Raw genomic sequence first — 15,527 nt, 5'->3', positions numbered from 1 at the left:
AATGATAGGGTCAAGACAATCACATGAGTAATAAACAAGGGGTCCATCCCCATTAGATCACTGAGGCAAGGAGGTGGGCAGTGTGCAGCAAGAAGGGTGCAGTGTGCAACATCTCTTATCTAGGGGCAGGCAACTTCTAAGGTTTTCTATAGGAGGGTGTTGTGAGTCAGCACAATAGCAAGATAGCTGACGAGGAATAGAGCCAAGGCGGGCATGATTATACCAGAGGAGTTTTAAGCCCTCCGAAGTTCACGGGATTGCCAGCCTGAGGCCAGCTTTCCACAAGAACTGGATGCAAGATACTACAACTCCCTTACAGGAGGAGTGACTCTTGTGCCAAGCCTGCCATACAGCAGGTATCTTTACAATACTAAACACTGCTGCCTGGGCCAGCCTGCCATGTAGTGCATGCCCTTTCAGGCAGGGGCACTACCACATGGGTCATTGATTTTTGTCCTGGTATGGCTGTTTTATCCCTAGTTCATGCTCTGTATCATGTCTGATCTTGACATTGCTCCAACTACAAACTAAGATATGATTTTATAAAATGATTATATAAAAGGAAATAAATGAGCAGTAAGTTATTCTTCAAGCACTAATTGTGCCGGGGTCTGCTTAGTGCCCAGAAGGGGGGTTACCCACATTGTGCCTCTCATTTTACTCATCCCATGCTACCTTGAATTATAATTATTATATGCTGTCTTTTTCTCTATACTAGACTAATATCTTTTAAAGCTAGACATTTGATTTTATTCAGTTTTTATTTCTAAGATCTAAAAGACTTAAGTCTAAGTTACTACATGTTACACAGTGCCTAAGAGAATATAGATATAAATCACTGTGGAACATGTGCCTTATATCTAAAAGACTGAGTAAACGGAACATATCAAATAAATGGTACAGCACTTTTGGAGGCTAAGGCAGGAGGAAGCTAGGAGTTTGAGATCAGCATGGGCAATATAGCAAAACCTTGTCTCTACTAAAAAAAAAATTTTTTTTTTTATTAACCAGATGTGTAGTGGTATATGCCTGTAGTCCTAGCTAATTGGGAGGCTGAGGCAGGAGGATCGCTTGAGGTCAGGAGTTTGAGGTTACAGTGAGCTATGATCATGCCCCTGTTCTCCAGTGACAGTATAAGACCCTGTCTCATAAGTAAATAGATAAATAACAGCCATGTTTTCAACCAAACACTAATATTTTTCCAGTCATACGTTGAATCTAAAGAGCACCCTTGATATATCTCTTGCTAATTAATTGGGTAGAAGATGGTGGTATTTTCTTGTGGACTTTGCATTTCCTTGATTACTAGGTGAAGCATTCTTTCTACTGTGAGATACCCATCCTTTTTGCTTGGTCATTACTATAAAGTACCGTTTGCTAAGCCTAATTATGTGTCAGGCATTTTATATCTATAAGTACATATATTCACATATTTCACTTGAACCTGTAAGTATTAATATATCCCCATTCCGTAGATGAGGAAACTGAGTCTCCAAGAGAATAAACTCTGCCCAAACATTATATCTAGTACACGGAATTGAACCCAAATTTGTGTGGCTCTGTAGGCTGCTCACTTTCCACTCAATTTATGCTGCCTTCTGTTTATTTATGAGGAGTAACTTCTGAACACTATCATTAGAATAGAGAATAGAAATTAAAAAATATTGAAGAATTACTGCTTGCAAAAAGCTGTTTTGTAAATGTTTTCTGTATTAGACTTGAATACAGTGTTACCACTTTTTTGCCTTCTCCTCACGCTGTAGAATCTTTAATGCCCTGCCTGTCCTACTAGTCAAATGCTCCATTCTGAGTCCCAAAATAGTCTTGCTGCCCCCAAGTGACAAGTTGCAAAATAGCAGTGGTAAACAATTTAGTCACTATTCACTTTTGACTAGGAAAACAGTGATCAAATAAAATGTAAATAGTTTCTCATGTTAAATATTCTTTTACTAACTTATATCCATTTGAACATGCCTGAAGCAAATGCCTGTTCAATGGCATTTAAACTCTTCTAAACTGTTGTTACTTGAGTTGCTGCACTTGGTAACAACCTAAATATATCACAATAGTATATTAAGTTCCAAAGAATCTTTTTAAGATGGCAAGTTCCTTGAAATCATAAAATCAAATGGAATATTGGGTTTTGCTGATTAATATTTCAGTAGAACCTGAGTACTGATTTCTACTATATGGAAAAGGAGTCTGGCAGTAAGACTTGCCTGTGGGAGTTGTGTCAGTGTGCACGTGGACTAGCCGTCCCACCATCCGGCCCATGCCTTTTCAGTGGAGGGGATGTTGCCTCACGGGAGTGAGCATTGATTCTTGCGGAGTCAAAACTATCAGATATTATAATGCATAAACAGATAAACAGTATATTAAACTAAACCTCCTTTGGGGAGGAGGAGCAATCAGGAAAAAATGCCTTAAAAGGCTACTTAGGGGGGCAATAATGAAAAAAGTGTTGATAAATACTGACCTAGCCTTTAATATCCTTTACCTCCTCAGTTCCAATAACCGTCATTTATATTGTACTCCAGCAAACCACTTCAATGGCCGAACTGTCCCTCTTATGATATAAATTAGTATGTTAATTTCTGATAATTTATTTTCTTTCTAGACCTTTTATTCACTCACTTTCTCCTTTGACCTCACACAGACCTTTAAGCTACTGGCATCTTTCTCTTAACTTTTCACTATCAGCTTCCTCCTGCATTGCTTCCTTTCCCTCCAATTTGAACTGTGTCACCATTTTCTTTTTAGTATCCTTCCATCCCTGCCCTTTTGTTTTTCTATAATATGTACTCTACAAAATCCTAATCTTGGATTAATCTAGCACTTTATCCTACATCTAGGCTATTAAATAGTGCTAGAGAAAAATCGTGTCATCTTTTAGAACTGCTTGTGGTTTCTAATTAAATTTTCTTCCCCCATATCCCCACAGTAGTTATTCTAAGACTTCGTATCAAGATCCCCATCCCACCCTCAACCTTGCCTCCTACTTCTCTTAGAAAATTGAAGTTAGCAGATAGTAGCTAATTCTTAAAACTCTGTAAATGCAACTATATCTGTACCTAATTTCACACTATATCCATCAAATTCCAAGAAGAGTTGACATTTTCCTATTTAGGGCTAGCCCTTCCACATGCTCTTAGTTCCATTCCTTCCTCCTAGAATCTTATTCCAGTTTATTTGTTGTGTTCCCTGTGTTTTCAACCTCTCCTCTCTGACTTTACTTTCTTTCATAACCAAACTATCTACATCTTTTCTCAGTTAGTATCAAAAAACAATTTTTTTCTTTTCTTTTTTATTTTATTTTTTTATTGCATTTTAGGTTTTGGGGTACATGTGAAGAACATGCAAGATTGTTGCATAGGTACACACATGGCAGTGTGATTTGCTGCCTTCCTCCCTATCACCTATATCTGGCATTTCTCCCCATGCTATCTCTTCCCAACTCCCCACCCCCTGCTGTCCCTCCCCTGTTTCCCCCAATAGACCCCAGTATGTGATGCTCCCCTCCCTGTGTCCATGTGTTCTCATTGTTCAACACCCACCTATGAGTGAGAACATGCGGTGTTTGATTTCCTGTTCTTGTGTCAGTTTGCTGAGAATGATGGTTTCCAGATTCATCCATGTCCCTACAAAGAACACGAACTCATCGTTTTTGATGGCTACATAATATTCCATGGTGTATATGTGCCACATTTTCCCGGTCCAGTCTATCATCGACAGGCATTTGGGTTGGTTCTAGGTCTTTGCTATTGTAAACTGTGCTGCAATGAACATTCGTGTGCATGTGTCCTTATAGCAGAACGATTTATAATCCTTTGGATATATACTCAGTAATGGGATTGCTGGGTCAAATGGAATTTCTATTTCTAGGTCCTTGAGGAATTGCCGCACTGTCTTCCACAAAGGTGAACTAATTTACACTCCCACCAACAGTGTAAAAGTGTTCCTATTTCTCCACATCCTCTCCAGCATCTGTTGTCTCCAGATTTTTTAATGATCGCCATTCTAACTGGTGTGAGATGGTATCTCAATGTAGTTTTGATTTGCATTTCTCTAATGACCAGTGATGATGAGCATTTTTTCATGTTTGTTGACCTCATGTATGTCTTCTTTTGTAAAATGACTGTTCCTATCCTTCACCCACTTTTGAATGGGCTTGTTTGTTTTTTTCTTGTAAATCTGTTTTAGTTCTTTGTAGATTCTGGATATCAGCCCTTTGTCAGATGGGTAAACTGCAAAAAGTTTTTCCTATTCTAATGACTGTTTCTTTTGCCGTGCAGAAGCTGTGGAGTTTGATTAGGTCTCATATGTCTATTTTGGCTTTTGTTGCCAATGCTTTTCGTGTTTTAGTCATGAAGTCCTTGCCTATGCCTATGTCCTGAATGGTTTTGCCTAGATTTTCTTCTAGGGATTTTATGGTGTTAGGTCTTATGTTTAAGTCTTTAATGCATCTGGAGTTAATTTTAGTGTAAGGTGTCAGGTAGGGGACCAGTTTCTACTTTCTGCACATGGCTAGCCAGTTTTCCCAACACCATTTATTAAACCGGGAATCCTTTCCCCATTGCTTGTTTTTTTCAGGTTTGTCAAAGATTGGATGGTTGTAGATGTGTTGTGTTGCCTCCGAGGCCTCTGTTCTGTTCCATTGGTCTATATCTCTGTTTTGGTACCAGTACCATGCTGTTTTGATTACTGTAGCCTTGTAGTATAGTTTGAAGTCCGGTAGTGCGATGCCTCCCACTTTGTTCTTTTAGCTCAGAATTGACTTGACTTTGCAGGCTCTCTTTTGGTTCCATATGAAGTTTAAGGTGGTTTTTACCAGTTCTGTGAAGAAGGTCATTGGTAGCTTGATGGGGATAGCATTGAATCTGTTAATTACTTTGGGGGCGGTATGGCCATTTTCACGATATTGATTCTTCCTAACCATGAACATGGGATGTTTCTCCATCTGTTTGTGTCCTCTCTTATTTCATTGAGCAGTGGTTTGTAGTTCTCGTTGAAGAGGTCCTTTACATTCCTTGTTAGTTGTATTCCTAGGTATTTTATTCTATTTGTAGCAATTGTGAATGGCAGTTCATTCTTCATTTGGCTTTCTTTAAGTCTGTTATTGGTGTATAGGAATGCTTGTGATTTTTGCACATTGATATTGTATCCTGAGACATTGCTGAAGTTGCTTATCAGTTTCAGGAGATTTTGGGCTGAGACGATGGGGTCTTCTAGATATACAATCATGTCATCTGCAAACAGAGACAATTTGGCTTCCTCCTTTCCTATTTGAATATCCTTTTTTTCTTTTTCTTGCCTGATTGCTCTGGCTAGAACTTCCAGTACTATATTGAATAGGAGTGGAGAGAGAGGGCATCGTTGTCTAGTGCCAGATTTCAAAGGGAATGCTTCCAGTTTTTGCCCATTCAGTATGATATTGGCTGTTGGTTTGTCGTAAATAGCTTTTATTATTTTGAGATACATTCTGTCAATATGTAGTTTATTGAGGGTTTTTAGCATAAAGGGCTGTTGAATTTTGTCAAAGGCCTTCTCTGCATCAGTTGAGGTAATCATGTGGTTTTTGTCTTTGGTTCTGTTTATGTGGTGAATTACGTTTATCGACTTGCATATGTTGAACCAGCCTTGCATCCCCCAGGTGAAGCCTACTTGATCATGGTGGATAAGCTTTTTGATGTGCTGTTGCTATCGGCTTGCCAGTATTTTATTGAAGATTTTTGCATCTATGTTCATCATGGATATTGGCCTGAATTTGCTTTTCTTGTTGAGTCTCTGCTGGGTTTTGGTAACAGGATGATGTTAGTCTCATAAAATGATTTGGGAAGGATTCCCTCTTTCTGGAATAGTTTCAGAAGGAGTGGTACCAGCTCCTCTTTGTATGTCTGGTAGAATTCAGCTGTGAACCCATCTGTACCTGGGCTTTTTTTGTGTGGTAGGCTCTTAATTGCTGCCTCAACTTCAGCCCTTGTTATTGGTCTATTCAGGGTTTCGACTTCTTCCTGGTTTAGGCTTGGGAGGATGCAAGTGTCCAGGAATTTATCCGTTTCTTCCAGGTTTACTATTTTATGTGCATGGAGTTGTTTGTGATAATCTCTGATGATGGTTTGTATTTCTGTGGTAATATCCCCTTTATCGTTTCTTATTGCATCTATTTGATTATTCTCTCCTTTATTTTTTATTAATCTGGCTAGTGGTCTGTCTTATTTTGTTGATCTTTTTGAAAAACCAGATCCTGGGTTTATTGATTTTTTTTTTTTTTTTTGAAGGATTTTTTGTGTCTCCCTCCCCTTCAGTTCTGCTCTGATCTTAGTCATTTTTTGTCTTCTGCTAGGTTTTGAGTTTTCTTGATGTTGCTGCTCTAGTTCTTTCAATTTTGACGATAGGGTGTCGATTTTAGATCTCTCCTTGCTTCTCATGTGGGCATTTATTGCTATATATTTTCCTCTAGAGACTGCTTTAAATTTGTCCCAGAGATTCTGGTATGTTATGTCTTCGTTCGTGTTGGTTTCGAAGAACATCTTTATTTCTGCCTTCATTTCATTGTTTATCCAGTCAACATTCAAGAGCCAGTTGTTCAGTTTCCATGAAGCTGTGCGGTTCTGAGTTCGTTTCTGAATTCTGAGTTCTAACTTGATTGCTCTGTGGTCTAAAAGACTGTTGATTATGATTTCCGTTCTTTTGCATTTGCTGAGGAGTGATTTACTTCTAATTATGTGGTCAATTTTAGAGTAGGTGTGATGTGGTGCTGACAAGAATGTATATTCTGTGGATTTGGGGTGGAGAGTTCTGTAAATGTCTATTAGGTTTCCTTGGTCCAAGTCTGAGTTCAAGCCCTGGATATCCTTGTTAATTTTCTGTCTTGTTGATCTGTCTAATATTGACAATGGGGTGTTAAAGTCTACCACTATTACTGTGTGGGAGTCTAAGTCTCTTTGTAAGTCATTAAGATCTTGCCTTATATATCTGGGTGCTCCTGTATTGGGTGTGTATATATTTAGGATCATTAGCTCTTCTTGTTGCATTGATCCTTTTACCATTATGTAATGTCCTCCTTTGCCTCTTTTGATCTTTGTTGCTTTAAAGTCTATTTTATCAGAGATGAGAATTGCAACTCCTGCTTTTTTTTTGCTCTCCATTTGCTTGGTAAATCTTCCTCCATCCCTTTATTTTGAGCCTTTGTGTATCCTTGTGTGTGAGATGGGTTTCCTGGATACAGCACACCGATGAGTTTTGGCTTTTTATCCAATTTGCCAGTCTGTGTCTTTTGATTGGTGCATTTAGCCCATTTACATTTAGGGTTAATATTGTTATGTGTGAATTTGATCCTGCCATTTTGATGCTAGCTGGCCATTTTGCCTCTTAGTTGATGCAGTTTCTTCATTGTGTTGATGCTCTTTACCATTTGGTGTGTTTTTGGAGTGGCTGGTACTGGTTGTTCTTTTCTATGGTTAGTGCCTCTTTCAAAAATTAGCTGGACATGTTGGCACACATCTGTAATCCCAGCTATTCAGGAGGCTGAGGCATGAGGATCGCTTGAACCTGGAAGACGAAGGTTGCAGTGAACCAAGATCACACCACCACACTCCAGCCTGGGTGACAGAGTCAGACTCTGCATTTAAAAATTAAATTAAATTTAAATTTAAAAAGGAAATTTCCTTCTAGACACATCGGTAGTAGAACTTCAAAAGCCAAAGCCAAATGGAAAAATCTTAAAAGCAGCCAAAGAGAGAAGAAAGTTTGCCTTCAAAGGAGTCCCTGTTAGACTGAATGCTGACTTCTGAATAGCAGCAATGAAAGCCAGAACACAATGGGATAGTATCTTCAATTTCTAGAAAGAAAATAACTGTCATCTTAGAATTCTATACCCAGCAAAAAAATATTTCCAAAATAAAGACATTTTCAGAAAAACACAGAATTCGTCTCCACTAGATCTGCACTAAAGAAGATGCTAAAAGATGTTCTTTGGGCAGAAGAAAGATTATCACATACAAAAAGTCAGAAAAGCAGAAAGGAATAAAGAGCAACAAAAATGATAAACCTGTGAGTGATGAATCTAAACAAATATTAAATGTATAAAACAATTATAATAAATTCTTATGGAATTTAAGATATAGAATTAAAATATGCAGTAACAGGCCAGACATGGTAGCTCACACCTGTAATCCCAGCACTGTGTGAGGCTGAGGCGGGCAGATCATTTGAAATCAGGAGTTTGAGACCAGCATGGCAAAACCCTGTCTTTAGTAAAAATACAAAAAAAATTAGCTGGGCATGGTAGCATATGCCTGTAATGCCAACTACTGGGGAGGTTGAGGCATGAGAATTGCTTGAACCTTGGAGGTGGAGGTTGCAGTGAGCCAAGATCATACCATTGCACTCCAGCCTGGGTGACAGAGCGAGACTCTTGTCTCAAAAACAAACAAACAAATAAATAAAATATGCAACAACAATGACATATATGTCTGGAGCAGGTAAATAGACTTAAAATGTTCTAGTATCCCTTCATTGTCTGGGGGTGGAAGTACCACTTCTATTCACCTTTGAACAGGAGGCCCTAGCCAGTGTAGAAGGCAAGAACAACAGAATATGAAAAATGTAAAGATTGGAAAGAAAGAAAACTGACACTTACAGATTTTGTTCCTGAAAAAATGCAGAAATGTACAGATAATTGGCTAGAATCTATAAGTGAGTTTCATACGGTTATTGGATACAAGGTCAGTGTATGTAAATCAGTTGCATATCTATATGTTATCAACAAATGCTTAAAAAAGGAAAATATTTTAAAGCTGCACCTTAAAATTACTTTAAAAAATACATAGACCACAAATAGAAGGCAAAGCAGTGAGGGGAAAACCCTAGAAATATATTCTATAAAAAATGTATAAGACTCTATGCAAAAATGTTAGTTCTACTCAACTGATCCATTGGATTCAGTGCAATCCCAGTCAGCCAAAAATCCCAACAGATTTGGGGATTAAGGAAGAGATTTGAATAGACTGCTTCTAAAACTTATATGGAAGTGTAAAAGACTAAGACAAGCCAATAAACTCTTGAAGAAAAACCAGGTAAGAGGATTTGCTCTATCAGATCTGAAGACTACAGCTTTAGTTATAACATTCCAATAACAGTGGCACAAGGATAGACCTGTAGAATAAAAGAGTACAGAAACAGACCCAATAAAAATGAACTTCTGATTTTTTTTTTGAGATGAAGTATTGCTGTCACCCAGGCTGAAGCAAAATGGCGCAGTCTTGGCTCACTGCAACCTCTGCCTACCAATTCAAGCAATTCTCCTGCCTCAGTCTCCTAAGTAGCTGGGATTACAGGTGCATGCCACCATGCCAACTAATTTTTTTGTTCTCTAGTAGAGATGGAGCTTCACCATGTTGGCCAGGTTGGTCTCAAGCTTTTGACCTTGTCATCCACCCTCCTTGGCCTCCCAAAGTGCTGGGATTATAGGCCCAACCCAATGCGCCTGACCACTTTAAAAAAAAAAAAAAAAGTTGACAGGTCAGGCATGATGGCTTATGCCTATAATCCCAGCACTTTGGGAGGCCAAGGTGGGAGAATCACTTGAGGCCAGGGGTTCACGACCAGCCTGGGCAACATAGTGAGACCCTATTGCCACAGTTGAGTGTGGCGGTGTGCACCTGTGGGTACCTGCTACTTAGGAGGCCAAGCAGGGAGGATTGCTTGAGCCCAGGAGTTTGAGGCTGTGGTGAGCTATGATTGCACCACTGTACTCCAGCCTTGGAGTACAAAGATGGCCACCCTACAAAGAAAGGAGAGTCTTTTTCAATAAGTGGTGCTACAACAGTTGAATACCTATATTAAAAAATGAAATAACCCCATTTTATACTATAAACAAAAATTCCAGGTGGATTATAGATCTGAATATGATAGGTAATGTAATAAAGCTCCTATAAGAGTATCTTAATGACTACAGAATGATTTCCTACACAGAATGAAAAGCACTAACCATATAGGATAAGAATGATAAAGTAAGCCAGGCACTGTGGTGTGTGCCAGTAATCCTGGCTACTTGGGAGGCTGAGATGGGAGGATTGCTTGAACCCAGGAGTTCAAGGCCAGCCAATATAGCAAGATCCCATCTCACAAAAGAGGAAGAATGATAAATTAGACTACATTAAATTAACATCTGTTTATTAAAGAGCACCATGAAGAGAGTAAACAGACTGGAAGGAGATACTTGCAGTATGTATACCCAACAAAGGATCTATATCCAGAATATACAAATTCTACAAATCAGCAAGAAAGTGACAATCCACCAGAAAAAAATGGCAAGAGAGTTGAACAGGCACTTCTAAAAGAGGATATGCAAATGGTCAATAATATATTAAATGAAAAGTTCTCAGCCTCTTAGTGGTCAGGAAAATGCTGTGTATCTCCAAGAGAAATGAAAACATACATCCACACAAAAACTTATACACAAGTGTTCACAGCAGGGTTGTACATAATAGCCCCAACATGGAAAAATCCAAATGCTATCAACTCATGAATGGATAAATAAAATGTGGCATAACTATTCAATGGAATGCTATTTGGCAATAAAAAGAAATGAAATACTGATACATGCTACAAATGGATGAACCTTGAAAATGTTATGCTAAGTGAAAGAATCCAGACACAAAAGGCCACATATTGTATGATTCCACTTACATGAAATGTCCAGAATAGACAAATTATTGAGGCAGAAGAAAGAATTGGAAGTTACCTAGAACTGGGAGTTTTGGGGAAGAGGAGAATTGACTGTTGAAAGGTATGGAGTTCCTTTTTGGGGTGATGAAAGTGTTCTAAAATTGTAATGATTGTACAACTCTGTGACTATATTATAAACCATTGAGTATTATACTTTAATTGGGTGAATTTTATGGTATGTGAATTATATATCAATAAAGCTTTTTTTTTTAAATGAGATAATATTGCGTACACAACAGAATCACTAACATTTTCCAAGCTGGCAATATCATGTATTGGCAAGGATGTGAAATGATGGTACCTCTCATATCCTGCTGATAGTAGAATTGGTACAACCATTTTGGAAACTGTTTAACATCACTTCTTACATTTGAACACATGCATACCCTGTGATCTAAGATTTCCACTCATAAGTATATCTCCAACAGAAGAGATAAATCCAGAAATGTTTTTGGCAGTATTATTCATAAGAACCAAAACCACCCAAAAGTTTATCAATAGTAGAATGGTTAAATAAACTATGATGAAGTCATACAATATAATATAATGGAAATGAATAGGCTGCAGCTACACACAAAAGGTGAATTTCACAAACATAATATTGAGTGAAAGTAGCCTTGTAAATATATACCATTTGACTCCATCTTCATAAAACAGGTAAAACTAAATTGTGAAGCTTAGGAATCCGTGCTTAAGGAGGTACGTTATAAAGAAAGCAAGAAAACAATTACCATAAAAGTCAAAATAGTGATTACTTTGGGGAAAGAGGTGTGAGTAATTGGGAAGGGGCAGGAGGGAGCTTCTGGATTGTTGGCAGTGTTCTATTTTTATAAAATCTGGTGATGAGTAACATGTTCATTGTGATATACATTTTGTGTGTACTGTTCTGTATGTTTCACAGTAGAAATGTTCAGGCAGTAATTAAATACTTCACACAGCACATGTCAGCTCATGGGCGTACATATGTATTAAATCTAAGCATCAGTTAGATATTTTGTGGCGATAGTATGCTAAGGACTAATAATTCAGTTTCTTTATTTTTTTAGGAGTATGTTTATCCAGAAGCCAGAGACAGACAATACTTATTATTTTTCCATAAAGGAGCCAAAAAGTCACGTTTTGACCTAGAGAAATACAATCAACTCAAGGATGCAATTGCTCAGGTAAGTTTTATAAAATTTAAAATAAATCCTGGCCCCATCTTGCATGGTTATTATTATTACCCACAGCCACAGTTCTTCAAATGAGGAAACGGAAAGAATGTTCCAACCTTCTTCTTGTATAAATTATTCCTCAGTTGATTACAGCAACTATTTTAGACACAGACATTTCTCTAGAAAGTTTTATAAAAAGCAAGTGAGAAGATGGTGGGTTCACTCTATCCTGTTAACACCAGCACATTGACATTTTTAGGCCTACTTTTCCTTTTTTTTTTTTTTCATTTTATTTCTTTATAGTTGTCTGTTTCTACTTTTCTCTCTGCTTTTTGATTATTTCTATAATAATTGATCTAAGATTTTTCACATAAATGTGTGGTAGCAGTGGGGAAAAGTAAAACTCAGGTAAGAGGGAAAGACTGCTAGAAATCTTTGCCAGGGACAGGTTAGAGATTATTAAACTAGAAAATGCTTTTGGAAAAGATTGATACCTTTTATTTTTCATAAAAGCTACCTCTTTCAAATTTCTGTATGTGCTTCCCTCACTCTGTTATTTTGGTAACTAAGCCCGCATTCCTTTTCTCTGTAGTCTTTGTGACTTTAGAGATTTTTCAGCAATCTCTAGAAGCTTTTCCATTCTCTTTAATGTTTAGTTGCTCTTCTCTGCCTTTCTTGTCTCTTCTTGATGATGAGGTTGTGCTTTGAATAGGCTTAATCCATCTTCCTGCTTTGGCCTAAGTGAACTTCTGTCTTCCTTTGCTGTGTACGGTGGCTCTAAACTGGAGGGAATGCATCAGAATCATCTCTGGAGCTGTTAGAACTACAGATGCTTCAGTCTCACCCTAGGCTTGCTCATTAGTCCAACTCCTCCAGGGTGAAGTCCAAGCACGTGTGAGTTTTGAAAGTACTACAATTGACTACACACGCTGTTTTAAAATTCACTGGCTAAGTAAGAACTAAACAGATACTGGATAAATAACTAAAATCTTGAGTAGCATAAAGTTCTGGCTCCAGGCAAAGGTTTGTAAAAGGGCTTCTCATTGGAAAAATACCATCAAGATGCTTGATAGTAGAATCGGTACTATCAAGATGTATGTCTCAGATCTCCTTACATTCTTAGCCCCTGAGTCCTACCCTGTTGATAGCGCTGCTTTTTCTGGAGGCTTTGTTGATATCTGAAACTGCCAAGGACAGCTTCCATTTGGATTCACCCTTTGTCATCCTATGCCATGAGTTAAAGTGCTTTGTCTTTCAAGGCCCTCTTATTTTGAGAGTAATTGAGATGATCTCTCTGACTCACAGTAATGGAGAACAGACAGTTTCCTTTTTTTCACTAGACAGTAATATCATTGAAAGCTTCACTAGCCAGTTTTTCTCACCTTTTGTTTCTATTTTAGGCAGAAATGGACCTTAAGAGACTGAGAGACCCATTACAAGTACATCTGCCTCTCCGACAAATTGGTGAAAAAGATTGATCTGCAAAGAGCCTCTGAATCCCAGCAGAAGGAACACCTGTTTGCCTTTTTAATTAAAGCATTGCAGGTGGAAGCTGGGAGCCACGTGGGTGTAGAGCATTTTTACCTTTAATTATAAAACAAAAACAGAAAGGATCTGAGGGAAGAAGGAAATGTTAAAATCTGAGGATCAGGCATTGTGGAATATAAGATCAAAGGGCTTAGTGAATATTGTCTTAACCAAGTATCTCACTTTCTGGATGAAAATGATGCAGTTATATAGTTGAGAGATTCATAAAGAGAAAATGACACTGGGGGTGTTTGTTTCTTGCATCTTCTCTGCAGAGTCAGCAAAACAGTAACACACCAGCACCCACTCTGCTCTATTTTTTTAATTTAACTTTCCCTATTTTTGACATAGGAGTAAATAAATATACCAGAAAAGCAAATTCTCATGATAATGTGGATGGCAACTGAGTGCATATCATTAGCATTTATTTTAAATCAGACCTAGTCTCTGCGGAGTTACCAGGAATCTCTCTCTCCTGCACCCCTTTACTGACCACCTACCTGTACCTCTTGGCTACACTCATTTTTTTTCCATTTGATAATTGGAACCAACTTACAACTGTTTAATAATTGATACTGTATCTCTTAATACTTTCTTAAATGTCTGTATAGCCCAGTGCTCTAGATCAGTGTCTAAAAATCATTGGCAACACTGCATGAAGTTGTTGGTTTGGTTTCATTTTTCTATTAATTAGTCTTTCACAGGAGGAAAATTTGCCCTCCTTTATATGCATATCTATTATAATCCCCTCTCCCTCCACTACACAAGTCAGAGAGAGGAGGGGCGTTCAGCTGCACTACCAAATCAGGAAGATGTAAGGTTTACAAATTGGCTAAAAATCATGGCTCTGTAGCCATTTCAACCCAAATCATTTTATTTCTAATCTGTTTGTGTGACAGCATTCTAGGCCAGCCAGATGGCACTGCCTTGTCTGGAGGCTTTGTTCATCTCAAAGGACACACACTTCCACACTGTTTGGAAGCCCTCCCACCTCCACAACTTCAGTTGTTGTAAATCAAGTGTGTGGATCTCAAAGGGTGCAATTTATCTTTATACAGGAATACACTTCTAGGGCTTCCTTCAGCCTACTCTCTTCACCCTATGTTTTCTTATCTTAAATTGAGAGAAAGAAAATTAATCTTATACTTTGTCAAAACGTTCTCTACCATATTTCCAGATGACATCTGCACTTGAAGAGTCAAAGGAATCTGTGTCTAATATCCTGTTTTTAACTGCTGTAGGGGCAGGATGGAAAGAATGATGGGGGCTGCCACACCACTGATTGGCCTTTTCTTTCACATGATTCATTTTTCCTCATTGTGGCAAGGAGTTTCTTTCTCTTTTTCTTCCTCCTTTGGGATCATTGTATATGAAAAGAAAAACTTTAAATGACAAACCCAGACTCCAGGTGCCTTGCAAAGGTTGAAGGCCAGCCAGGATTGCTGCTGCTGCTACTTGCCACCACCCCTTTCATTGGCATGATGGAATGAAAGGATGCATGTCTCCACTTCCTCACCCTCTGCCCACTTCCTTCTCCCACCACCACTCCCAGTCATCAGCTCCTTCCCTCATTTATTTTTGTTGTGTGAATTATTTTTAAACCATTTATCCTGTTTGTGCTTAGGATTTTTAAGAAGAAACAGCACAGTGCGATGAGCAAATCTTTTCGGGGTGTGTGGGAGGCAAGGGAGGGGAGGACATGGAGAAAAGTCTTTAAACAAATAGCCAACTATTGAACATGTGTAAAATCCTGTATCATTTATGAAATATGTATAAAAAGCAATGTACCTTCTGGAACAATAAATACTTATTCAATTTTTGAAGGATAGCATCTCATTCTTTAAAACAAAACCAGAACAACTATGTTTCCTTTGTTTCTAGGTATGAAGCTTTTTAATTCTAAAACTCATTTTTATAAAAATATTATCAAATTAAGCTATCTTCCTTAAGCCTACATTTCAAAACTAGGCATTTCAGTAATTCTTTCTGAACCTAAGATGATCAGTATTTTCCTGATTTTCCAGAGTCACCAAGAGGTTGAGTGACCTCTACAACCATAAATAAAGTCAGCAGCAGCAGTCTCAGTAAGCCTGAATCCTTATCTCCTGATGGACA

The 15,527-nt window shown here is 38.1% G+C and overlaps 1 protein-coding gene across 2 annotated transcripts in view; it reads left to right on the top strand.

Annotated features, from left to right (window-relative positions):
• MCU (mitochondrial calcium uniporter) overlaps window positions 1-15,232 on the top strand; it is a 208,500-nt gene extending 193,268 nt beyond the window's left edge. The window contains exons 7-8 of one of the 2 annotated variants that reach the window (XM_078345616.1): window positions 11,778-11,894; window positions 13,290-15,232. In XM_078345616.1, the coding sequence (XP_078201742.1) occupies window positions 11,778-11,894; window positions 13,290-13,310 (138 nt within the window). In that variant the 3' untranslated portion in view covers window positions 13,311-15,232. Of the gene's footprint in view, window positions 1-11,777; window positions 11,895-13,285 lie in introns of both variants that reach the window. The other variant, XM_002756251.6, reaches the window with a different exon arrangement.
• Window positions 15,233-15,527: the final 295 nt, after the last annotated feature.

The sequence above is a fragment of the Callithrix jacchus genome, chromosome 12 (genome assembly GCF_049354715.1).
Source record: "Callithrix jacchus isolate 240 chromosome 12, calJac240_pri, whole genome shotgun sequence".
NCBI lineage: Eukaryota > Metazoa > Chordata > Mammalia > Primates > Cebidae > Callithrix > Callithrix jacchus.
This window is presented reverse-complemented; position numbering and strand designations above follow the sequence as displayed.